Source organism: Priapulus caudatus, unplaced genomic scaffold (genome assembly GCF_000485595.1).
Source record: "Priapulus caudatus unplaced genomic scaffold, Priapulus_caudatus-5.0.1 Scaffold986, whole genome shotgun sequence".
Taxonomy (NCBI): domain Eukaryota; kingdom Metazoa; phylum Priapulida; class Priapulimorpha; order Priapulimorphida; family Priapulidae; genus Priapulus; species Priapulus caudatus.
In genome coordinates, this window is record NW_014578047.1 from 74415 (window position 1) to 101196 (window position 26782).

Here is a 26782-nt window from a genome sequence, read left to right on the forward strand (position 1 = left end):
CTATTCTAGTGGACGTATATCACACCTCTCAAGCCAATCGATGGGCGCTGGGCATCGCCGTTTTGGGCGTTGTGTCCATGGCGCGCCATCCACGAGATGGCCATATGACAGACACAAGATTGCGTGGCACAGCTTTGCTGATTGATCTGCTGAGCGCCTTGCGCCGCGGCATGAGACCGCGGGCGATGTTGAAGCTTATTGAAGTGCCTGTCCGCCCAGTGGAGGACCGTGCCGCAAATTTCCGAGGCCGGCGCACGTCTTCCACAGCGCGTCAGGGATGGGCTCTGTATTTTAGACGATAACAATGAAGACCTTTGTTCTAAATAAGAACATATCGGCGCGCTAAATAAGAGCAATATAACAGACCTTTGAATTTCTCTAAACTAGTCAGTACAAAGGCCCTTGTTGGGGTCCCATTATTGCAGGAGTTCCCAATTGAAATGTCCCCATGAACATTTGTCAAGTGGAATTGCTTGTTTTTTGTTCGCGAACCCGAAGAAATGTCTCCCTCTTACATGCACCCCCTCCCTGATCAATCCACGCATTCAGGGCGTAAAATAACAGAGATGAAATGGCCCAGGCTCCCGGGCTGTTTTGAGGATTGTTGGCTTCTTGACGCACGTGCATGACGTACAAGACTGTTATCAAAAGCACAAGTCACTTGCATCTCTGCAGTCGTAAACAACGGCCACTCGAACCCCGCGTCATCTCTGCAGTCGTAGCGACGGGACTCGAACCCCGCAGTCATACTCTGACAGTCGTTAACATCGGACTCGAAACCTGTCATCGCCACGCAGTGTTTCACATCCTAAACCGCGTTTTACTTTCCGCCAAGCTGAAACCTTCAACTCACTTTCCTGCTCTGCAGGCAGAGGCGTGACGACGTGAAGAAAGAACACGTTCGACGGCGCCCGCCGCCGCCGCGCCGCCGTCGACAGGCTGCCCCTTGAAAAGCATCAGCCGTGCCTTGTCGACATACGGAGGACGCAGCCGGCGTTACGAGCTTACTTCAGATCACCGCTCACGGCCGCCACACAGGCAATGATCAACTCAACGGTGTCGCGCGTGACGACCAGATTATCTCGAACGCTATCGGACTGCTCTACGAGTACCTACAAGCCTGCCGCGCATCGAGAAACCTGACACAGACGCGTCGCGACATCTGGAGCGTAGGTTGCATGCGCGCGCACGTGCGCTGGCTGGCTTGTGTTTGCGCTATTATATTATGGGTTATGTAATGATCTATATTATGCTTGTATACTTGCGTTAATATGTTGCGTGCATTATATGTCATGCAGTCTTATGTTACTCGTTACTATCTATCAGGAGTCTATCATAGCGCTCAGTATTGATAGTTTAGGATTGATTATTAGGAGTATTGATAGACTCCTGATATTATTTGTTTATTGCCGTTAGTACTAATATTGATATTAAATTTATTAGAATGGCTGCGGCCAGTTACCCAGAAAGATAATTTGTCAGTGACATTATGGTTTTAAGTTTTAACGTTTGAACATTGACACTGTGCGCTGGTTGTTTGTGTGTTTGTTGTTGTTTATAATGTCGGCTACGTTTTCTTCATGTCCCTTTGTTGGCGCAGTTACGAAAATGGAAAATTCTGTCGCCGTGACATTATGGTCTTAACATTGAACATTCAACGTTGCTCGCTGGTTGCTGTGCTTTTGGTCGTTGTCTGTTTGTTGGCAGTCCTGCCGTTTGCTTCGTGGTCGCTTTGCTGGACAGTTGACTCAGAACAAACATTAGTCGTAATTATTTATATGGTACTTAGCACTTCAATTTTTTTCTCGTTAGAATCGCGACCTCGATAACGCGCATCAGAAACGCCGTTTATTCTGCACGGTTTCTGTCTGCGTGCGTCGATGGCTATGAGAGAAAGTTAATACTATACTTACTGATGGAGATTAATTTTGTTTTTGACAATGAACCTTCTGGTTGGTTGTTCGTTTGTTAGGTTATTATAGTGTTTTGGTTTATTTGTTTGGTGGTTGGTTGAGTTGCGGTTGGGTGGGTTGCGTTGCGTTGGATTGGTTGGTTGTTGGTTTGGTTGGTGGTCTGGATGCTTGAGATGGCTTTGTTGGTTGGTTGATTTGAATTGTTTGATGTTTATTTGTTTGTTTGTTTGTTGTTTGGTTTGTTTGTTTGATTTGTTCTGTTCTTGCTTACTTGGTTAGTTATTTTTGTTGGTTTCGTTATAGACTGATGAGTTGTCTGAATTTCGTTTCCGTAAAGCGTTCTATCGCTTCGCTCTATTTAGATTTATAACCCCCATTCGTAGAATTCTAATTTTTCCTTATCAGTTTTCCTCGGTTCTTTTCTTTCTCGTTTCTCTTTTTTTTCAACCTTCTGGGTGCAGAAGTTTCTTCGGGCAATAGGGTTAGTACGCGGTCTCTGATGAGCTAAACTGTTTAATAACCCCACAAGCAAACCTACTCACATAGAGCCACACACACTGCGATACGCCTATTCTCTCGTTATGACAAATATCAGACTCGCTCCTTACTGCGAGAGCAATCGTATTGTAAGTCGGCGATAGCTGCCGTAAAAACGCAAGCGTTGCTCTCCCATATCTATACATAAACAAACAATATATAATATATTTATCTTATTGTTTATATAGAAACGATTTTCCTCTATAGATTCGCAGGTTTGATCCCCGCCGAACGGCCCACGCCCACTGCCTGCCAATCCTCGACACCTACTGTAAAATAAAACAAAACAAACTTGTTCTTCCTCGTCCTTCGACAATACGGTTTTTTTTGCTTCGACCTCGAATAATTATTATTTTACTCGGAGCTTCTCTATGTCGTTACTGCGAATCACAACGCGAACGTTTCGGACTTTTTTCACGGATGGCTTTTACGTACCCGCTAAAATAAACCCCTTCTCTATTACGCGAACGAAATGAAAGGCAAATTCGCGATCGACAAAATGCGCTTCTTTTACCTCTCTCGCCGCGTAAACTTCCTTTCCGCTCCCGTTGTGCCGCCCGGTCACGTGAGTAGTGCGCCTCTCTGACGCGCGCGCGCGCGGGGCGACACTGGGCTGTTGTTGGTCGCTGCCTTCCTCCATTGTTGTTTTTCATGGACCGATCCGCGTTCGATTCGCTATTCTACTCGGCGGCATTGCCAAGTGACTTATTGCCACAGGCTTTCTGCTGTATTCAGAAAGACCGGGCTATGGTATACACGCGCACGCACGCACGCTACGCACGCCACGCGCTGCAATATATCGCGGTAACCGCCGGTCGCTGCAATTCGCGGCCGTGTTCAGTGTAACATCGAATTTCCTAACGTTCTTGTTGTTGTTGTTGGTGTTGTTGTATTCGTTGTTTCGTTGTTGTTGGTTGTTGCTTTTTGTTGTTTTTGTTGTTCTTACGCCCTTCTACGCGACAGTTGGTCTCTAGGTGGTTACTTCACTGTTGCTTCTTTCTAAGTATGACGACACTTCGTGTTAAACGTACTCGTTCAGTCGCTCACTTCCAATTCTTCAGCCTGAGGATCCGGGATGGTTCACGCGCAGTGAGAGAAACGGATGAGGGTAAGCGTAGCGAAGACGGAGCGAGCAGGCGAGGGAGAGAGAAAGAAGGAGATGAAAAAAAGCAGAGAGTCAGATAAGAAAGCGAAAGAGCAGAACTAGAAATAGAGAGAATGAGAGGCAAGAAAGAGAGAGTGAGAGAAAGAAGAGCCGACCGCGAGAGGGAGATCACGAAAAGGAGAGGACCGAAAAAGAGGGTAAGAGAGCAAAGAGAGAGGGTGAGAGACAAAGAGCAGAGTAGAGATAGAAAGAGTGGAGAATAGAGCGCGAAAGAGAGCGGAGCAAGAGAGGCGAAGAGATCGAGAGTAAACACGGAGAGATACGAGAGAGCGCGGTGAATGGAGGAGGGAAGGAAGAAGCCGAAAGAATGCAGAGTAGCAAGAAATAAAGCTTAGATCTACCGGCATTGATTCACACGCTTCAATATACTTCATTATCTTGCGACCTCTCTTGTATCCATCGGCACACTGATGCGAGCGGTCACCATATTAGCATCTTGACTAGGCGACGCGCGGAGTAGCAGAGACCGGGTGCGGCCGTGGTCGTGTCACCCGACCTAATGTTCGGCTACCCCTGCCGAGCTAATGCTTTTGCTACTCCCTGCCGACTAATGTTTGCTATTCCCTGCCGACCTACAATGTTGCCTATCCTCTACACGCTGCATGCTAGCTTATATAACCGCTACCGAATAGAACGGGTTGCCGTGCCCGATCGGGCCTTTGTGAGAGCGGATCATGGGCTTCCGATGTTTTATTAACGCAATAGGACGACCTTGGTCTTTTACGATGTATCCAGCCAGTCGTTCAGGCTTCGTTACATTGTCGCGCATGCTACTAATTGCACATCTTCGCCATACTATGGGCCTGTCAGGCGTCTATGCTCCCAGGGTAGTTCCGCAGTACCCCCCTGCGGGGACACTATATATATTAGACTCCTATGCAGCGCTACTAGCGGGTGATACTCCATTAGGAGTGTTCCCAACTTTAATGTCATTATGGTTAGGTTATGTTTTATAGCGTTAGGTTAGGGTTGGGGTTAGGGTTAGGGTTTAGCATTATCAATCATTAATCATTACATTCATTAATCATTAATTGATATAAAAGTTGGAAACATCCTAATGGAGCTGTATCAGCACATCCTAGCGCCTTCTCTATAACATCACTATGTCGTTACTGCCATCACCACATCTTCTTACTCACACGTTACACACATAACGCTATAACCCTTCCCCCCCTCTTGTTCTCTTCTCTTCTCTCTCTCTCTCTCTCTCTTTCGATCTCATCTCTTCTTCTCTCTCTCTCTCTCTTCTCTCTCTCCTCTCTCTCTCTTTTGATCTATATATTCTCTCTCTCGATCTCTCTCTCGCTCTCTCGTTCCACTCATTTCTCTCTCTTCCTCGTTCTTTTCTCTCTCGCTCTCGCTCTGTTATCTTGTTGCCTCTATTTCTTTCTTACTGTCTATCTCTCTCTCACCCTCTCGCTCTCTCTCACTCTCTCTCTCTCTCTCTCTTTCTCTCCCCCTCTCTCTCTCTCTCTCTTCTCTCGCTCTCTCTTTCTCTCTCTCTCTCTCTCTCTCTCTTCTTCTCTCTATCTCTCTTTCTCTCTTCTCTCTCTCTCTCTCTTCTCGCTCTCTCTCTCTCTCTCTCTCTATCTCTCTCCTCTATCTCTCTCTCTCGCTCTCTCTCTCTCTCTTTCTCTCTCTCTCTCTCTCCTCTCTCTCTCTCTCTCTCTCTCTCTCTCTCTCTCTCTCTCTCTCTCTCTCTGTCTCTAGCTCTCTCCCTCTCGCTCGCTCTCTCTTCTCTCTCTCTCTCTCTCTCTCTTTCTCTCTCTCTCTCGTTCTCTTTCTCTCGTCCTGTCTCGCTCCCTATCTCGCTCTCGCTATTTGTTCGTCTGCGCACATTTCTGTCTAGTTACGGCTGGCTGTAGCTTCAACCTGCCCCTGCCGTCGTCCCACGCCTCCCCTTCGATATCAGTCTTTATAAAACTCGATTATAAATGCTCTCGATATTTGTAATTAGTTCAAAACCTGCCCTGGCCACGCCCGGTAGTCGCGTACTTGGCCAGGGTACTTCAACAGTGGTCTTAACATTGCCTTGAGCTCTTGCTATGTGGCACCGTGCTCGGCTATACCGCAGCATAGCCCGCTCACCATGTATAGCTATCTACCTATACGGATGAGCTGTTCTTTCATTATTATTTAATTATGAATTATTTAATCATATAATTATTATCATATAATCATATATCATATATCATATATCATATATCATATATCATATATCATATATCATATATCATATATCATATATCATATATCATATATCATATATCATATATCATATATCATATATCATATATCATATATTTGTACGGTACGGTACGGTACGGCTCGGTACGGTACGGTACGGTACGATACGATACGATACGATACGATATATATGATATATGATATATGATATATGATATATGATATATGATATATGATATATGATATATTACCGTACCGTACCGTACCGTACCGTACCGTACCGTACCGTACCGTACCGTACCGTACCGTACCGTACCGTACCGTACCGTACCGTACCGTACCGTACCGTACCGTACCGTACCGTACCGTACCGTACCGTACCATACCATACCATACCATACCATACCATACCATACCATACCATACCATACCATACCTTACCAACGCAGTGACGCGACAGTTATCATTTAGACGGCAATTATTTGTTTACAGTGATTATTACGATATTCTCACCATCGCTGACTAAGTCGTATTTCTGTCTCGCTCTGTCTCCAACGTATGTATCTTTAATTCGGTTACATAGAACAATCCCGAATGGTTATATATTCAGTGGTGGTGCAATTATTAATAGGCAATGTATAGTAACATTTGTGACAAAGACAATGTGAGATTCGTGAACTTTGGTGTGCCGACAATAATGTGTTGCACGACTCAAATTAAATATTGTTCAGTCAAACTATTAATGTAATTTCTGGAGCATTGTTACAAATATGTCATGTCTCGTACATCTATATAACATCCTTACATAGAGTTGAACAATCGGAAGAAGAGTCGCTTATGAAAACCTTCCGACGCGCCACATATCTATTTTTAGATGAGTGCAATTAACACATTTCATTAGTCTCAACGAAAATCAATAGGTGCGCGAAGACGCGCTTCCGTTTTTCCATTTCTCCTATTGTCAATTTTTTGTTGCGAACAAGCTCTATAGCATAGCGATATTATCTGGTTGTAGAAAACGTGAAGACATTGACGCCTACCTCCAGCTTCTTCTGATTTCTGACGAGTCAGCCTAGACACACATGATGTAGCATGAAAGGAGTACATAACCATATCTTACGGCTAGCATCACGAATAACAGTAGTTATACGAAGAGAGATATTCCAATATTCAGCTATATCGAATATTTACTCTCACCTATCACGCACATCGCTAACCAAATATCGGAGGCCAGTAATTACGCGCAAAATAAATCTTCTAGTAAATATCACACAAGCTAGCTGCTTCATTATTGTAAACAACCAAAATAACGCTAACAATAATAGTAGGTTTTAGGAATGCCGCCATCCCAACTCCCAACATTTGTTCATCCGAGTACATACACCCATCCGTCCACCGTATGGCTGAATTAATAAGCGCATGCGCTGTCAAGATCTGCAGCCATGCACTAATATTGTGCACATCACTCAAAGCCTCTCTAAGTGCGTTTTACATATTTATCAAATTTAATTGCGTTTTTATCAATGTAATAAATGACGCTGTTCAAAATTAATTGATATTCATGAATTTTCGTAGAAATATGGCAAGGAGTACGAAATTTACGCATATTACGAAACTAATTCATATACGTAGATCGCTTTAATTGACTCATGCATCTGACACATTTTCACTGATGGACAGTTCCGGCTGCAGGCGCAACGAGGTAATGCCACGGACAGATGTGTGATTGCTCCTCTGCTGCTCTCTTCTCTCGTCTCTCCGCGAACTCTGTCTCTGCCATCGCCTCGTTCTCTCTCTCTCTCTCATCTCCCCATTAGGCTCTCTCGCCTCGCTCCCCGACGCGCGCTTCTCTGACTCTCTCACTCACGTCGCGGCCTCCCTTACGCTCCCCCTGCTGGCTGCAGGCCCTCAGGCGTTCTGCCACCACGCCCGGTCCCCCCCGAGCCCCCGGCCCGCCGACGCGGGCGTCCGGCGCGCCCGCGCCGCCGCCCCGCTCCCCGCAATCGATTGCTCTCCCTCCTTGCTCTCTCCCTCTTTTGCTGTCTTTCCGTCGTTCCCGGTCCGGGGTCTACTCGTCGTCCCGTTTCTTCTCTCCCTCGTCATCCGAGCTCTCTCCTCTCCGTCTCTCTCTCTCTCATCTCTCTCGTCATATATATATATATATATATATATAATATGCGTGCGTGCGTGCTTGCGTGCGCGTGTGTGTGGGTGTGCGTGAGAGCGTGCGTGCGTGTGGTGTGTGTTCATGATTATGCCTGCCGAGTTAAACCAAAAGTAGGGGCTGAACTGGGGTTATCTGCTTTGAATAACCCTTTTACATGCACGCACAACCTAGAGATGGAGGTTGCACGTTGTTCCATTTGCATCTTGTATGCATGCATGTGTCATAATGTGATGGCATGTCATTACCAAAATGAAAATATTTTAATTGTCAGGTATAGCAGAGAAACTTGTCACGTAACCTTCCCCTTTAAAAAAATGAAAAGACATCGTTTATAATTATGACAATTCGAAATGTTCATTTAGGTGTACCGTTAGTGGAAATGTAAACTCAACGCTTTCGAACATCATGTTTTATGATGTTTTATGATGTTTTATGATCGACGTAATTGCAAACAGACGACGAAAAGTCAAGAACGAATGTAGTCAAGAACGAAACACGAGAGAGATTATACCGCGCATACCTATTTCACAAACGAATGAGTGGCGAGAACGATATCTACGAGGGATCGAGTGTTTGCCGCGAGCACAAGCATGACGTTGTAATGGTATCGACGTTAAAGGACGTTAAAAGAACGAGCGAACTTAAAGCTACGAACTAACAAAGCCAATTTTATCCGATTCTGTTTCAATTTTTGCGACAAACGTGAGAAAACCATTGTTTTATCCTACATGCCCTGCGGATCCAAAGCGAATAATGTAGAAGTAAAGAATAAAAAATCTCAACGCAAAAACATAGTCAATCACGTCACCTTTAATCGAGATTAATCGAATTAATTTAATCGAGATTAGATACCTTTACATACGTTGCTTAAAACGGATGGATTTTATATGCCTATAACAAATATTGATAAAAAAACACAAATAAAAATAAAAATTGCAGTTATTCCCAGGGAACCTACCAGCTCACAACTTAGAACTTAGTGGAATTTCTCCAAGTATAGAAATTTTGTAATCGTATTGGACTAACAGAATTTCCTACGGTAATACGTAATAATCTTGTCTGAAAAGACAAGATTATTTATTGAATAGTTTCAATTAATGGCTTCGTTCTATAACTTCCTTGGATGCTTAACCTGTCTCACATAATGGATCTAATCACGTGTCCTTTTTAATTGCGTACAGTATGTACCAGGTGCTAGTGCACAAGCTGTTCAAGTCGGCGTAATTACGTGCACGCGCTCCTAGACAAACACGCGCACGCCTAGACGTGTGCATGAAAACGCTGGAAGCTGCAGAGAAACACTTGTGCGTTCATAGGCCAATCATCTGCTTGAGCAAAGTTCATCCGCCTATATGTATTTATAAAAGTAATTAAAATGAGAATCTAGTGAGGAGAAGTTGAATACGTAAGTCAACATATGACGTCGTTCGCGTTATAGCTAGCAGGCAATCTTATATTATTATCTTATTAGCGCGTGGAGCGAACACGACAAAATATGGCCGGCCTTGCATCAAATCCCATCAAGAAATGAACTCAATATGCGAAACCTTGTGCAAGCCCATGAATAATGCATTTTGTTTGTTCCAGATCTACTGAAATAACTTGTATAAAATATGCATGAAACTATACATTTTATAAATGTTTGTGAATTTAATCTTTCTACTGGATGCCAAATTTTCTACGCGGCCATTTCTATTTGCACCGAAACTACAATCAGCCCTCTTGTTTCCGGGGGTACGTCTAGTAATAACGTTATGAAGCCTATGAAATGCTCAATTTTATGGTGATTTAAAGGAACGTAATTAACAATGACATATAGACACAGCTTGTTCGTCGTAATGGTCGACTCCGTAAGTCGTCGAGCATCGACGTGGAATTTGGAACCAGTGCATTCGCGGTCCATATAGCAAGGGCAAACGTTCGTACGATACTCTTCAATATCTCCCTGCTTACGTGATTTACAAATCGGCAACAGTCCATATAATAGAAGATTTCTATCGATTTTTTTAATATTATTTTTCTATATATTTATATTTTCTAGATTTCTATAATTTTCTATTGTGGACTCTTGGTATCGGTCTGGGCGAGATAACCATGCCCCTTGAACACTGTTGCTATGACCAATGTATATGAGCTTTGCCACGCGTGCACCGTTAGTGAGCAGCGGTTATTAGAACGTCCCTATCGCTGATTGAGTGAGCTGTACCTCTTTAAACGGATAGCTCGATTTTAAAGTGTCGCTGACAGAGTTGCCTACACTGCTGTCAGTGCAAAGACAAACCTTTGAGCACCTCACGTATTTCTGGAGTCGTTAATTTACAGTGCGGCACCGTTTTCCGCGATTGTCCATATCTTATTGCATTTATAAATTAGTTGTATTCACGCTGGCTGCAGCCCACGCGCTTACCCAAACGGTATTCGCCCAAAGAAATTACAACTATGATTAGCAAACACGCTGCGCTCCGTGTAACGTTTAGCCAATAGTATCCCGACTGTTCCACGTCGTATGATGTCGTAGTGAACTTCTCGCCATGCGAGAAGGTAACTTCAGGCTAAGCCTACAGCAGCTCTTAGTGGGCCAGTAGGCGTGATTTTTTTTCCTAGGTCAATCAAGAACATAGGGCTCTAGTGAGCGCTGCTATTGGTTGAGCTTGTTTCGTCGCTCAATGACGTCACAGTGTCGTCATATTCATAGCACATCCAAAATTCACAATTTCAATATCCATCAATAGCCGAGCGAGTACAGCACGCAATTCAAGGCTGAAAGGTCGGTGGATCGAATACAATCCATTTTTTAATTATTTTAATGTTTTCTGTATTTTTCTATCTTTATCCGTTTAATCATTTTTTTTTCCAATTAACGCAAATATTTACATGATTTATTTACAACAATTTAATAACAACAATTAATTTTTACAATTAAAAATTATATTTTTTATATTAAAAAAAAAATAGGGTTAGGGTTAGGATTAGGATTAGGATTAGGATTGGGGTTAGGGTTAGGATTAGGGTTAGGGTTAGGGTTAGGGTTAGGGGTAGGTTAGGGTTAGGGTTAGGGTCACAATGCAGTGAATGCACCATAAAACAGGAGTTTTAGGCACGTGATTTGTATCAACCATTGGCAGCGCTCACTAAAGCCCTATGTTCTTGATTGACCTAAAAAAAAATCACGCGGCCAGTAGCGTATATCAGACGTGGACTAAAGTAAGACGTTACAAAAGGGTTTACCACGCGCACGATCACTGCATGTCCAAGCAAACAATACTGCAGCCGCAGTTGTGCCAGCGGGGGTAGTTTAACCAGCGGGGGTAGTTGTGCTAGCGGGGGTAGTTGTGCCAGCGGGGGTAGTTGTGCCAGCGGGGGTAGTTGTGCTAGCGGGGGTAGTTGTGCTAGCGGGGGTAGTTGTGCCAGCGGGGGTAGTTGTGCCAGCGGGGGTAGTTGTGCTAGCGGGGGTAGTTGTGTTAGCGGAGGTAGTTGTGCCAGCGGGGGAGAGCTTTACATGAACAACATAGTAATGTTATTCGTGTTGACACTTCGATGTCATATATTTTGATGCGATGTGTGCATGGAAGGCGTAATACAGAAATGCAATAGAACGAAATCCAATACGGAATCCGATACGGAATTAATATATATATTAGTCTTATATTAGTCTTATAATATATATATTAGTCTTATATTAGTCTTATAATATATATATTAGTCTTATATTAGTCTTATAATATATATATTTCTGTCAGAAGTAAATGGTTCGTGCTCTGTGTGTCGCGTTCCTTGTCGCCTGGATTCGTGAATAGTTTAGTTGGCAGGCACTAGCTCTTGGGGATTGTTGGCCAGCTATCATTGATCAGTAGGCCTACCATATAGCGTCCATAAATGTTTATATTACAGGCACATTCAGTTTGAAGCATACAATCACATGGATGATCGATGAGTGACCTGCCTGTTTATACTCGATGACGTGCAAGATCAAATTCTGGGGCAGCTTAGATCGAATGATCGTTTAGGGTGGAATGCTCTCAGAACTATCACGAGTAGTAGTTGTACAGGCACTGATCGATATTCACACTGACTCTGCGTGCTACTACTCTGCTAACTCAACTTGTCGATTATGTAAATGATGTAATATAACTGTCAAGATATAAAAAGAATTCGTGCTAAAAAAGAAAGTGACTGTAATTTAGTAAACGGTGGTCGGAGAGCAAACGAAATAATTGGAAGAAAGAATAAATGTATAGAACATTTGCCAACATGGCCAGCGCAAGGCACCACTAGCTTTGCGCATACAGGAAATCTGAGCATCGTGTCTGTCCACATGCATTCTGTTCTAAAACAAAAATTCTTCACGCGAGAAAAATGGCATGGCGAGATTGAACCAAATAAATGTTTTGGTTCTGAACAGTTCAAAGAGTGCAACCAGTAGCAACATTTGGTCCGTTGACAAAACGTCTTAAAAATCGTAACCAACATAAGTATAAAATATCACAACATTAGCGCAAAAAACCTCACTTCTAAACTTAAAACCGTTTAAACTTATGATGCCACAACTACCTGTGCTTTTTCTGACAACATGCCTATAGGCATGCTTAGGCTGCTTAGGCATGCTTAGGCTGTTAGGCATGCTTAGGCATGTTGTCAGAAAAAAACACAGGTAGTTATGGCATCATCAAGGTTTTAACTTTAGAAGTGAAGTTTTTGCGCCAAGGTTATGATATTTTAGACTTATGTTGTAACAGTGGGCTAAGCCCCACCCATTTGTTACGCGTGATTTCAATGGGGTACCAACGGAAAGCAAAGCCGCGTCTTCACACGCGCCTAGCACGCGCCATCGTAGAAGCCTTGACTTGTAACTGCGTAGAGAGGGCGAGCGAACTTGGACACGTCAGGCCGAGTGCGCGTTTCTACAACCATATTTGACCGTGAGCGCGTCCCGAGCCAGAGAGGAAAAAGGTGTGGCAGCAGTCAAAGGGATAGTTAGTAAAGCAGAGTCTTAGAGGAAAGCCGTGTTTGGTGTGCTGTTTAAAACCGTCTTAGTTTCTTTATGTGTGACGACTCTGCCGTTAAATCTACTGTGTTTTCTAAAATTACGGGACTGTTATCGCAACTATTCTACGCTTCTAAATAAATCACTACTCGATTTATTCACCGACTATCTAGTTTTCCTATATCTACGAGCACGTATCTACAGAGACCTCGCTTCTACACTACACACGAGTAACATTAATAACCAATGATATCTGCCCGTACGAGCCTGGTAGAAACACAACGCAAGGACATATATACGAACGGCGCATCATCGTAGATGAACGGGTAGGATATCATTTTGGAGCAAGTGACCAGCGTATGACTTGATTCACATCATCTGATACGGAACGTCGGATGACACTATTCGTCCGACACATACATCACACAATACAGCGTCCTACACGCGAGAGTGGGAGAACACGATTTCATTTTGGTGCCGTGACCAGGATGTCGTCAGCCACAGAGGGCAGCGACACTGGCATAGGAAAGCGGAGCCAGCGTATCACTTGATTCACATAATCTATTCGACACTATTCGTCCGACACATACATCACACAATACAGCGTCCTACACGTGAGGGTGGGCGAACACGATTTCATTGTTGGTTACTATTTTTAAGGCTTTTGACAATGGACCAAATGTTGCTACTTGTTGCACTCTTTGCACTCTTCAGAACCAAAAAATATTGATTTAGCTAATACCATACCATTTTTTACGTACATCTCGCCATGCCATTTTTCTCGCTTGAAGAATTTTTGTTTTAGAACAAAAAGCATGTGCACAGACACGATGCTCAGATTGCCTGTAGGCGCAAAGCTAGTGGTGCCTTGTATTGCGCTGGCCATGTTTTATGATAGTGGCCAGGTATAGCGTTAAACATCTAAGATAAATCCAGGGGTTCGTTGTTAAAGTGATTCCGTCACCGAAAATAGTAAAGGTAAAAATATTATGTCCACTTTTGCACAAAATGAAAGTGATTCTGTTCACTTTTTATGGTTAAATTGCTGCATTAGACCTTCCTATTTTGCGATTCCGTTCGATGTAAACAAACACTCGTGTTTAAATAGTCATGAAATCAAAATTCTAAAATGTCATAATGTTTTCTAGAACGCAAAATATTAGCGCAGTGAAGCATTATGAAAACTTAATGCAAAAATTTAGACTTATGATAGCAATAATTAGTAATGATGTTCTTACAACATTTCCACGGTTCTTCCGACGGTACATGTTAATTCCCGGCTTGCTACTCTATAGATTAAATATTGTATCTATAGTTGAGGCAATACACGGCCGATCTGCAATCAAGTGAAGTGGACACGCTGCAAACAAAAACACTATACAAGCACCTGTTACTGACACACGACACATAGCAAGTCTATTAACTCACCTCGTCCCTGAAAGTCGATGATAAGGTGCGGTGAGCGCTCGCGTATATTCCCGCTGAAGGCTATGCCGGATGCAGAGCCGCTACGATGCTCGACGCATTCGATTGTGAGATTCAGAGGCATGGTGGCTTTGCTCTGCAGCCACAGCTGAACAATGTCGGTCAGCGGTAGGGATACGCTCTCCGATGCACACTGTTCACTGCTAACAAAGAGCCGCTGCAGTACGTCAATTTCGGGACCCGCGCCTGTATCCACCGTGTCGCGAGCGCTGTCGCTTAACACATCGTCGTAGTAAACGACACTGTTCACGTCGATAGGGCTGTAGGTGTCGTAGGTGTACGGTGAGATCCAGTTGGCTCTCGCCTGTATCATGCCAGAGAATGCGTCTTGGCCGGACCCGGTCAGGTGAAGGCAGCGCAGCTTTAGATGTGCGGTGACGCCTTGCACGTCGAATCTAAGAGACGGCGGCTCTCCGTAAATGGACCTAGTGCCGAGATTCTTAATGAACGGCGCCAGGTCGAACGTGAGACGGATCGCACTCGTAGTTCTATTGTCGACAGACATGCCGAGTAACAACTCCGAGTCGCATCCGTCTCTACAGCTTTCACAGCTGGGCCCATCATCGCTGCTGTCGGTCGCGTCACAATCTTCGAAGGTTGGTACAACTTCCCACGTCTTTTCACTACCATCTGTCACTACGACAGACACAAGGCACGCGAGTAATATCAGCTTTCCTCCCGGGTCCGTCATAAATGCGGTGAATCGGCAGTCAATGTAGTGTGTGCTGTCCCTCTGTATTGCGTACTGTGTCACTGCGTAGTGTGTGCTCAAGCTGTGTTGTGTTGTTAGATCGGTTGCGTACTCCGCTGCCTTCAATCATCGACGCAGCAAATTCTGAATAAATTTCTCCGTGTTCTTCATTTCGATATAATTGTAATGGCGACAAGAGGAAATTAGTCGCGCTCTGAGAACATTCAGCTGCATACGGTTTATAAGCAGCAGCTATTACTTGTGTAAAAGTTGCGCATCCGCTCTCTCGCTATCCGGTGCGTGCATGCAATCGTCTCCTCGTCATACTCCATCAAAAATCTACAGGCGCACGCTGCTCAAATGTCTTTTGGTCGCATGTGTTCACATAGGCTCATCCTGGCAGCAGATGTATTTCTTCATTAGCGAGCCTGTTATGGGATGAAATATGATAGCAATATGTCGTCAAGTGATCTTAACTGAGGCTTATACGATACGGGTTAATACCAGCTAGTCGGTAAAGATGTAATAACGAGATATAGTCAGCGGCTTTCCTGATGGCAGCTGTGCATCCGATATAATGCAGTGTCATCAACGTCATTAGTTACGCGAATGTAACGCATAGCTGTAACAAGCTGCGGGTCGTCGCTTGTAAAATCGGGTTTACACTATCGCACCTTACTCTTTGTAAAGCACCCTTTGTTACACCCATGTGCACTGTAAGTGAGATTTTCTTACACCGCGCGTGCCTTCGTCGTCACGCGGTGGATCCTATTAGTTATTTCCCTCCCTTCACAACTAAACCAGAGTGTTGAAGTTCACCTTGGTGTTGTGAGTCTTGCCTAAATATTTTATTAATTAACTTTTATACAAATCGAATAAATAGAAACCATAGGCAAGTCGAATAACAACCGCTTAAACATTTTTGGGTCAGTCACAAAAAAGTCAATAACTTTTAATGTGTTACGCCCACCAAGTGAACTTTGGCACAGAGTATTTACTGTAATGTCTTGTTTCTGCAATTTGTCTCTTCGGTAATTTCGTTATTGTTACAAATCAAGCTTCTTCGTTTGATATTAATTTTGCCTCTAGTCTATATGACACCGTTAATTTAGCCCCTTCTACGTCAACGTAGTATCTATTATGTGGTGAGTCAACCCCGTGCCTAGAATGAACTTTGAACAGCCCATGAGACTTCACAATAGTTTTTTTCAATAATGCGCTTCAGTTGGCCACCAAATTTGGCGCTGCACGCCGACAGCGGGTAACCTTTTAGTCGTGATCAGCGCTACACATTCTCGCCACTAAACTAATTAATAATCAAGTGAAGCAGCCAAATACCCTCGCGCCCGTTATATTTAATTACTAATCGGTCGGTCGCCTATCGTGGATGGTTGTCAGTCAGAAAACAGAGGATACAAATTTGCATGTATGTCGCGCATTATACGTGTATGTGCTCACGCTAGCGTGTAGGCTTTAATTGTAGTTTTGAAACACACGTAATGTAATACGTACGCTTTAGTAAAACCTTGAAATTTACATTTTTACTACACGCCTGTAGTTTCAAAATAATCGGTTAGTGATGTACGCCTACTCATTTTTGGCGCGATTATTATTCGGACAGATCATGTGAAACAGTCTCTCTCGTTAATCAGATCCTGATCAAAGCCGGTAAAAGCTTGGTGGATGACAGGATGGCGGAAGAGCAGCTGCCGGTCGAGCTATTCCCGGACTGCGGATGACGATGCTATCACGGTAGTATAATGTTGGATGTTACGAATAAATATATTTCTCGCCACGTCACGCATTATATTTAACATCGCTATTAAACTTCCACTATCATTATCGCGATCCACAAAGCTTTTTCGTATTCATTGTAATTTTCTAACGTCCAATGTGCCTCATCCAAATAAATCGAAACTGCATTAACGTGATTCAATTCTCATCAAAACTGTATACGTATAATGCAACTCTTGATTTCAATAAATTCTGGGGATTGACTGTTCTCACATTTCACCTTTGCTATGGCTCGTATTGCCATGACCAAGACCTCGTTAATGACTGCAATCTCTATCGCTATGACTGCCACTACCACCATCACACTCGTAATCAATAATACTATCACTGTCGTTACCGCGATCACAATCACAATCACAATCACAATCACAATCACTATCGCAATCACAATGACAATCACTATCACTATCACTATCACTATCACAATCACTATCGCAATCACAATGACAATCACTATCACTATCACAATAGCAATCACTATATCACAATCACAATCACTATCACAATCACAATCACAATCACAATCACAATCACAATCACAATCACAATCACAATCACAATCACTACCACAATCACAATCACAGTCACAATCACAATCACAATCACTATCGAAATCACTATCGAAATCACAGTCACAATCACTATCACTATCACTATCACGATCACTGTAGCCATCCGGTTACCTTGTCTGTCGTTGAGTGTTGTCGATTTAAAACTATGTAGCTGTCCGGTTACGTTGTCTGTCGTTCGGTGTTGTCGATTTAAAAAATGGTTCAGCGAGAAATACGCACACATAGTCTTATTTACATTTGTCCTTTATTCTCTACTGTACGTGGTTGTGTGTGGTTGCGTTTGGTTTTAACTGAAATTACAAAGAAAATACGCCAAGCGTTAAACATTACGTTACAACAAGTGTTCCATGCGTAGCAAACCAACCGTTATAATAATTTACCACAAACTGAAAGTATTATACGTATTACTTACATCGCTGAGATGTCTGGGTGTCCACCGTCTACGTAAATAGCGTTGTCTTACCAATGAACATGTCTCGCACACTGATACGTGGTTTGTGGTTGTCGCGTGCCTATCTGCCTGACTGGCTTCGAGGAAGTACTTAACGCGCATGCTCGTAAGCCACTCACTACGCCTTTACAACAAACCAGAGAGACATGATACAAGATTGCGTGGCACAGCTTTGCTGTTGATCCTAAGTGCTGCGCGCGGATGAGACGCGCAGTTCCGCGGGATATGCGCACGCGACAGCGGGGATGTTCAAGTATGAAGCGCTGTCCGCAGTGGAGACGTGCGCCAAATTCGGGGTGATACTCCATTAGGAGTGTTCCCAACTTTAATGTCATTAATGGTCATAATAACATATATATATATATGGTCATGGTCATATATTAGTTTGTGGTTTAATGTCATTTAGGTTAGGGTTAGGGTTAGGGTTAGGGTTAGAGTTAGGATTAGGATTATCAATCATTAATCATTAATCATTAATGATATCAAAGTTGGGAACACTCCTAATGGAGCGTTAGCCCAAATTCGAGGCCCGGCGCACGTCTCCACAGCGGTCAGCGGATGGTCTGTAGTTTTAGAAGATGACAATGATTATATATGGACGATATTCTAGGAATCGGAGATTATAAAACAGTAACAAAAATTGCTCAGTCATGCTCCAGATTAGCTGAATGAAAAAGATTAGAAATTAATATGAACAAAACAAATACAATGGTTATAAAATTTACCAACAAAGAAAGGATAGAGAAGGAGATATTAATAGGCAACCAAGTAATCAAAAAATGCACCAAATATTCATACCTAGGGGATTTAATTAATGATATAGGAGGTTAGAACGATATGACAAGAGTCCGAACTAAAAAATGTAGGTTCATGGTGAGGGAAATATTATCATGGGCAGAAGAGCAAAATTATGGAAATCATACTATAGAAGCAAGAGTGAAATTATGCGAATGCACAGTTTTACCTTTCTTCCTAAATAACAGTGAAACATGGACTTAATGGAAGAAGTACAAATGTTGGAGGATTTCATAAATGAGTGCCTGCGCAAAATAATAATCACGCAGAAAACGCAAAAAATGCATCGCATCGGCCCAAACTCCACGACAGATGGCGCTCTCGCTCACGGGCTCAACCTACGAGTATCCTGAGTGTACGAAGGTGCGCTGCGTGAAGTTTGGCATCGGCCTAGACTGGTACCCGGTCGACAGTTCCACACGCTACACTAACAGCGTCAGTGTAGCGAAGGATACTTGCCGGAGTGAAGGTGGCGAACGGGTACCAGTCTAGCATCGGCCGGGCATTTTATTATTTACGAAAAGTAGGTAAACACAGTCGGTATAGGAACTGGTCACGTCGGTGACGCCCCATTCATGCCCATCAACGAAGAAATCGGGGCTTATTCTGATTATGGAGATGCGAACATGCAACAGAAGTACGTAGCGCAGTGCGCTAAACGACGTGTTATTTTCGTTTTTGTGCCAAACTCTATCGTAGGAAACCGTTCTAGCCTAGCAGAATTCCCTAGTTCCTGAGATCGGCGATTTGGTACTATGCTGGGTCCCCACCTATAAAAATTTCAAAGGGAGGTGCGGCGTAGGCTGTGATTGGAGGACACAAAGTGTCAACCTCTAGACGCGGCTTCTGTTCAATACCTTACCATGGGATAGTCAGCGAACATGCATGAAAGAAGAAACTTTGTAAATTCAGCATTCCTTTTCATTGTAAACAATATTATATGCCTTTCCACGCGTCCCATTTTAAAAGATTTATCCCAGCTTCTTTTCATTCCAAATCCGTTTCGTATTGAGCGTGTCTATGACTTGCTCCCACGTGTCTTCCTCCGCATGATGGACCCGCGGCTTAATCCTCAGCACATAGCGATGCATTGTGTCCCCTAGCTATCACTAGTCTAGATTACGATGAACCAAATTAAGGTAATAAGGCACGATAACTCCGGTCATAACGCCGCAAAAAAGATACCTAATTAGAACATTTTAACTGCCAAGAGGTATTTCTGATGAAATATAAGCCGGATCTACGCGCATAATATAACAAGCACTTTGCGACTGCAACAGGCAAAAGTCCGTGTTTTTAAACCCTAGATCCCTTGAGTCTAAACTGGTACCATGTTCTGTCCTGTGTTAAAATTACGTAAAAGAACGTTAACGTAAAATTTCTGCAAGCGAAGTGAATGGTTATTTAGGTTAATTTAAGACGACCCTTTCGAAGAAGGGAAACATCGCGTATTTTAAAGCAGTGAAGATAATAATCTTCTAATACTATAACTATTACTAACACGAAGATTAACGCTAACACTAACACTAACAGTAACAGTAACACTAACACTAACACTAACACGTACACGTACACGTACACGTACACGTACACGTACACGTACACGTACACGTACACGTACACGTACACGTACACGTTAAACCAAACGTAAAAATACATAAAACCCGTTTACCCACCGTTAAAAAAAACACCCGTTAAACAAAAAAACGGTTAAAAAACAAACGTAAAAAAAACGTACACGTACCACGTAACACCGCACACTAACACTAACACGAACACGAACACGAACACTAACACTAACACTAACACGAACATTAACGCTATAACGCTAACACTAACACTAAAAGTAATACTAACTCTAACACTAACACTATCACAACCACCAGCGCCAACCAACTATCACAAACATCGCCGCCGTATCCGCCATCGTCGTCGCCGCCGCCGCCGCCGCCGCTGCGGCCACCATTAACTCTATCATTACCACGGTGTCGCAATGGAGGCTGGTTTTTCAGATAGGTACTTCATAATGTGAAAACTGCCGCAAAAGAATATTATATTATCTACAGCCATTGAACAAAACCATACATGGTGGATAACGAGAAAATAAGCGGATTCATAGAGGGAAATTCTATGGTCTGGCATTTACGGTGGTACGGCACTTGTGAGGTCCCAATAACCCGGGCGAGAGAATTTTGAACTGTGGTAATTCACTATTCCTAGATATAGCACCTCAGCCCCGCTGTCGGATTCCATCTTCAGAAACAAAGCTGTGACCTACTAGATAATCATGAACACGTTCCAGAAACGAGCTCTTCTTTGATGCTATCTAACGCCGGAGCTTGTAGTCGCCTTACACACTTCATAGAGGTTCGCACTGTGTCTCTTGTCGAGTACATCCTGACACCTATTACATGATGACAGTGGGAATGTATGCTGAAAAATTGGGGAGAAGATCTAAACTAATAACTAAAAATTCGAAATTCGAAATCCTATCACTTAACTTGCAAGCAGGCAAATGGGGTTTTCTGGTAAATAATCGTCATTAGCTTTTGCTAGTCCTCGTGGATATAAACCTGCTGGCAATCGTGGCTAAAATCCAACTTCAAATATCAGCCTCAATTTCTAATCAAACCGCAACCTGAGTCAGTTTGAGTAAAGATCCTCTGTTTGGGATGAGATTACGATCGACCGTTGTTGTAGAAATTACGGTTAATTTGTTATCACCACATACGTGTATTCCATGATACGGCTTCACAACGGGTGCAACTGGCGCACATGCACCTGTCTAAAATGTCGACGGTATTTGAAATTCCTTCTACGAACCTGTACCAGTACTGTCCTGTACCTGTACCTGTACTGTCATGTACCTGTACCTGTACTGTCTAGTTCGGCATCTACTTGTTTCTTTAACAGCAAGTGGTGGAGTACAACGCTTGCTGCCCTCAGTGTATAGCTTGGCATCATTGTTTAACGACTTACCAAGGCCTAGATCGAAGAACTTAAATTACGTTTAAGCAAAATCATTACAGTGAACACTAGTACTGTAAACAGAAGTTCCATCCGGCTCTATTTGATCCAGCTAACCAATTAAGCGTGTTTGGCACAGTGTCATCCACTACTAGGCTCTGTAGCATGTAGACCATTTTGGCGTGAAGCCCATCTAATGCCACACGGCTAAGCAGTCGTATGACGTTACCTGATTATATAAGAAGTGCGGGTAAATTACTAGTACCTATTTGTTGCCGTTTGCCCTCCCCTTTCAAGAGTTTTGCCTGTTGGATACCAATGAGATAAAAGGCAGCCCAAGCGTCTCCATCGATGCGGCTGTGTTATCGAGAGTTAGGGTGAAATTGCATGGCTTTACAAAAATATTGTAAAGCTAGATACACTCATATTCTAAGGTTCTCTTCTTATATTCATATACACTTCATACACTCATGTGACTCAACAAAATTTGTCAAACTGGCGCGACCAGCGCTTGCAAAGGAATCGCTTTTACCACGCTTGTGGTGTGTCTTCCCTCGTGCGTGGCATACTTTCCTGTGTCCTACCCCTGCAACCTAGACATGATGTAGCCAAACCAGCATGCTACGCATCTCTGTGGTAAACACATTATCAACCAAATCAGTTATTTATTATATGCATAATATTATATATATATATATATATATATATATATATATTATGTAGCACGACTGCACTCAGTACTTTCGTTAGGGATGTGTTGGTCGTGTTTTGGTCCCATGATTCTGATTAATGTTTTATTATTGAATCTCTTGTGCTTGCTATGTGCCGAAGATATAGTCGCAAGCTCTGCCATAGCATTTGTGTACAACATAGCTGTCTCATTTGTACTTCTACATATAAATATTTCAGACTTGGCAATGTCGTATCACTAATACCTTTGTCTTTTACTGCCTTGTGTAAACACTTCTGTGTGATCTAAGCCTTCAGTTTTTCTGGCTTCATCATAGAAGTCGCAGTTTTCGCTAAATAATTGCAAGCGAAAGTGAGATTTTTCCGGAGTTTCCCATGTAATGTAATGTATGCTACTCAGCTTGCAGACCCTTGCGAACGTCTCCATTGTGAATCAACGTAAACTTTGCATGACTGCACTGATGGCAAATAGTTGTACCGGAGCACGCAAGGTTTCTTTAAGATTTTTCGTCTTTTTCGATAACTGGTCATAACTATGAATATGAAATCTTTAAAATGATGTGAGGATCAAATTGGATTGACAGGCTTAATTCTACTGATGTGGAACTCAATTGAAACAAAAATGTTTGCGGCAGTTGTGAATTTTAGTTTTATGCAACGCACCAGAAGTTGGTCAATAATACTTCCACCATACTACGTACTTGATATCAACACCACGCAGTTTCCCACTTTCCTGCAAGGTGTCCCCCAGCCTATGTGAGGTTTGCTTGTATTCATTGTTCATGCATAGTCATGCTTCAGAACAAGGCACCTAATTAGCCTTCCAGAGGCTCTAGTCATCCATATTACACGCATATTGATTGCATTTGCATAATGTTAACTCAAGAAGGCCTTGAGGTGCTGGATTCTTGGACATCAACACGATATCTATCTCACGATATACGTAATAGGTGTACGTGAACCCTCACTAATATTCCAAATATACACTAGCCTAAATATATTATACTAGCCCTGCACTGGAAATTATTTCGAAATATTGAATTATTACAAAATACACTGTAAATACTTAAAGCCTATGCGAACCCAACTATGTGTATTTTTCAATAAAAACATTAAACAATAATATTTTACATTATTATTACTAACATTGAGGTGTTTTATCAAAAAGCTGTGGTTTTGTAATGTTTGAAGCAGTACTAAATCCAGTAAAATCAACGAGATACGATTCAGTTTAAAAGGGGGCATGGCATACAACGCGCTACGCACCGTACGGTTATTGTTGTAAAGCAGTTTAATATATAGTAGTCTGTCTGTACGAAATCGACCACAAACAACGTTTCCATGCAGCAATTGCTATAAATACTACTATAATTGTCTGTCAAAATTAGGTATGAATGATATATATTTGTTCTAATATGTTTAACAAATATTTTATTGCGGTGTTTACAAATTTCGGTGTCTCGGTTCTTGTCCTTTATGTAACGGTACAGATATGTCGATTTATTCGATTATGTCTATAGATATCGAACAGAATTTATATTTCGAGTTAGTATGATAATTGTACTATGATTATCTGTCGATATTAGGTATAAACATTTCCGATTTGTTTTAATATGTTGATCAAAATATTCATAACAAACCGCACCAACGGTGTTTACACGTAGACCAATGCAGCCGCACTCACATGCTTGGGCAAAGGCACGCGCGCGCAGTCAAGCGCGTGATAATATACTGTCAAATACAAATAATATAGATATATATGTAACAAATATTTGCATACTAGCACGTCTGATTATTTGTGATTTAGTCACACTTAATATTATTCCAACCTGAATCTGCAGTTGCCGCTTATCACATATATCTCATTATTGTACCCCATAGCCGGAAGCCATATATATAAATCTACAGGCCAACACGCGCGCATTTTAATTTGAACATAAATCAGATTGCTTGGTGGTGAACGTTTTGTTTCCTATTAAAGTGCGTAATCGTTGCATCGACATACCTTTCAGCGTCTCGTTTGATGCGCACAGCCAAGAGCTAGTTTTATCCTTGAAATAACAGCATCAACTTCTAGAGCACGCGTAGACAGTAGAGCGTTTCAATGCGTTCTCAGCAAAATCGACCGAAACCAGATACTTTACTTAGCAATCACTGATCCAACATCGGAATCCCTACCTGTTGCACATGTAGATAAATAATACAGGAGATTCTGATTCACCTAGACCACTCTGGCTCATCTATGTTGAACAGTATATATATATATGTAGAGATCTATGTACTTCCGATGTTCCACACAAACAACTCGTAAGCACCGAACAGGACGAGAAGTTACATCATCGACGCTCGCGCGACAACTGACTGCTCGCATGGCGCTCACTCCTGCGCCTAGCAGATGCACGTGCTTCACGTCTGTATGCGCAAGGGTGTGTGGTCGCCCTCGCACTCGCAGGCTCCTAGGCGCGGCAGAGATGACCGTAGTCATTACACACACAGATTGATTTTATATTAACGTAACAATGCCCGCGCGTGCTTGCATGCACGAAGATGCGCACTGCCCAAATTCAGCATTGCGCGCACGCATCGGCCGTCAGCTCGGATATAGTTAACACACTCGGGTGCCACGATGCCGAACTAGCAAATTCAAATTCAGCCACGAGACGATCGTCTCTTGGAATGAAGCCAACAGAGAGGATGACGGTGGAGATCTGCAAGCGTTAGTATACTGCGTGTAAATATAGCCATGCAGAGCTATGAGGCTATGAGCGCACGCATAGACACAGAACATCCGTAGTTGAGGCCAATACGGTGAATAACTTTAAGATTAGACTTGACAGACATTGGCCAGATATGGGTACTATAATAGGATAGACTTAATTCAACCCATTTAATCTTAAGTGTAAGTGTAAGTGTAAGTGTAAGTGTAAGTGTAAGAGCCCGCAAACGTTGCATTTGACGGAGGTTTGTTTTTTTCATCGGGAATATATATCATCATGGTCACACGGTTGCTACTTGTCCGCAAATGCAGACGTTATAACTCCGCTTTGCTAATCTGAGGGTGCGGGTTTAACCATTACTGGGGTCTGCGTCGGCTCTGACTAGGTTGCTACGTGTCGGTCTACTTAAAAAAAGAACTGCAATGTTTTTTTTCGTAAAACAAGCGCATTCAAGTAAATTAAAACTAATGGATAAATAAAAAAATTCATTTCACCGCATTAAATGCATTGAAAAACGGTACCGCACATTCATTTGTGTATTATTCATTTACTGCATTGAGCCTGCATTGATCTTGTAAGATCTTCTAGAAGCAGTTGGGAGTGAAATAAAGCAAATTATTTTATATTTGTCTCGAACGAAGGGAAGCTCTATGGTAAAAAAAAGTAGGTAAAGCGAGAATAAGAGAAGGCTGGAAGGGTCGCTTAAATTCCCGTTTCCATGGTTCCATCTTCCGTTTGCCACCGTTAAAAGGAACAGGATATGAGGCTGCTGCGAGCACATGTAAGGTTCAGCGGACCATACGTGCAAAAACTATTGATCGGTGTGTGCGCGGGCGATGCCTATCGATTGTCTAGTGGGTGGTCTTGTTCTAGAAACCCCTGTATATAGCAGATCTTGTGGCTTTAATTTCATCAGTCACGGCAGTCACGGTATTTCACTGTTGCACAGAAAGGTTTAATCGTTCATTATTTTTACATGAATTCCACGTTTTTATATCAATGGACACCAGGACCCGGTTCCACAGACGTGGATTAACTTTAACTCTGAGTTAAGAGTTAATCCACGACTGTGGAACCGGGTCCAGGTTTCAAGTAGCTATGCGTCGAGTGTTAAACCATTCCGTGCGATCACGTATATCGCCACGGCAGCCATTGTTGCGTTTTTATGCGGCGATCTTGAATTCGGCTTATAAGTCTCAGTCTACAAGTTTCGTATCAGTCTTACTAACTTTGCTCGTTTTTTTTTATTTATACAGCATACTATAGTCTCAAAATATATGCAACTGCAAAAACGAGATTGGTTTAAGATATCAGTTAGTAAATAATAAATGTTTGAGTAAGCAAATGAAAGAGAATTCGTGGCTATCGACAAATAGCGGCTTTAATTTCCATGCAATTTAGTAGTTGCGATTGAAAACGATCTCTAATCTTTTCTTGTTGTAACATGTACACTCAATCATTGTTCGTGTAAACCTCTAGACGCGGCTTCTGTTTAATACCTTACCATGGGATAGTCAGCGAACATGCATGAAAGAAGAAACTTTGTAAATTCAGCATTCCTTTTCATTGTAAACAATATTATATGCTTTTCCACGCGTCACAATTTAAAAGATTTATTCCAGCTTCTTTTCATTCCAAATCCGTTTCGTATTGAGCGTGTCCATGAC

At 42.6% G+C, this 26782-nt stretch overlaps 1 protein-coding gene across 1 annotated transcript; it reads right to left on the reverse strand.

Annotated features, from left to right (window-relative positions):
• Positions 1-9246: 9246 nt before the first annotated feature.
• Positions 9247-17987, reverse strand: LOC106814827. Its single transcript, XM_014819185.1, has 3 exons — positions 17908-17987; positions 14382-15557; positions 9247-9317 (listed from the first exon to the last, which is right to left on the reverse strand). Exons 2-3 carry the CDS (start codon positions 15127-15129, stop codon positions 9310-9312), a joined length of 756 nt encoding a protein of 251 aa, XP_014674671.1. The 5' UTR covers positions 15130-15557; positions 17908-17987; the 3' UTR covers positions 9247-9309.
• Between the last annotated feature and the right edge of the window lie 8795 nt (positions 17988-26782).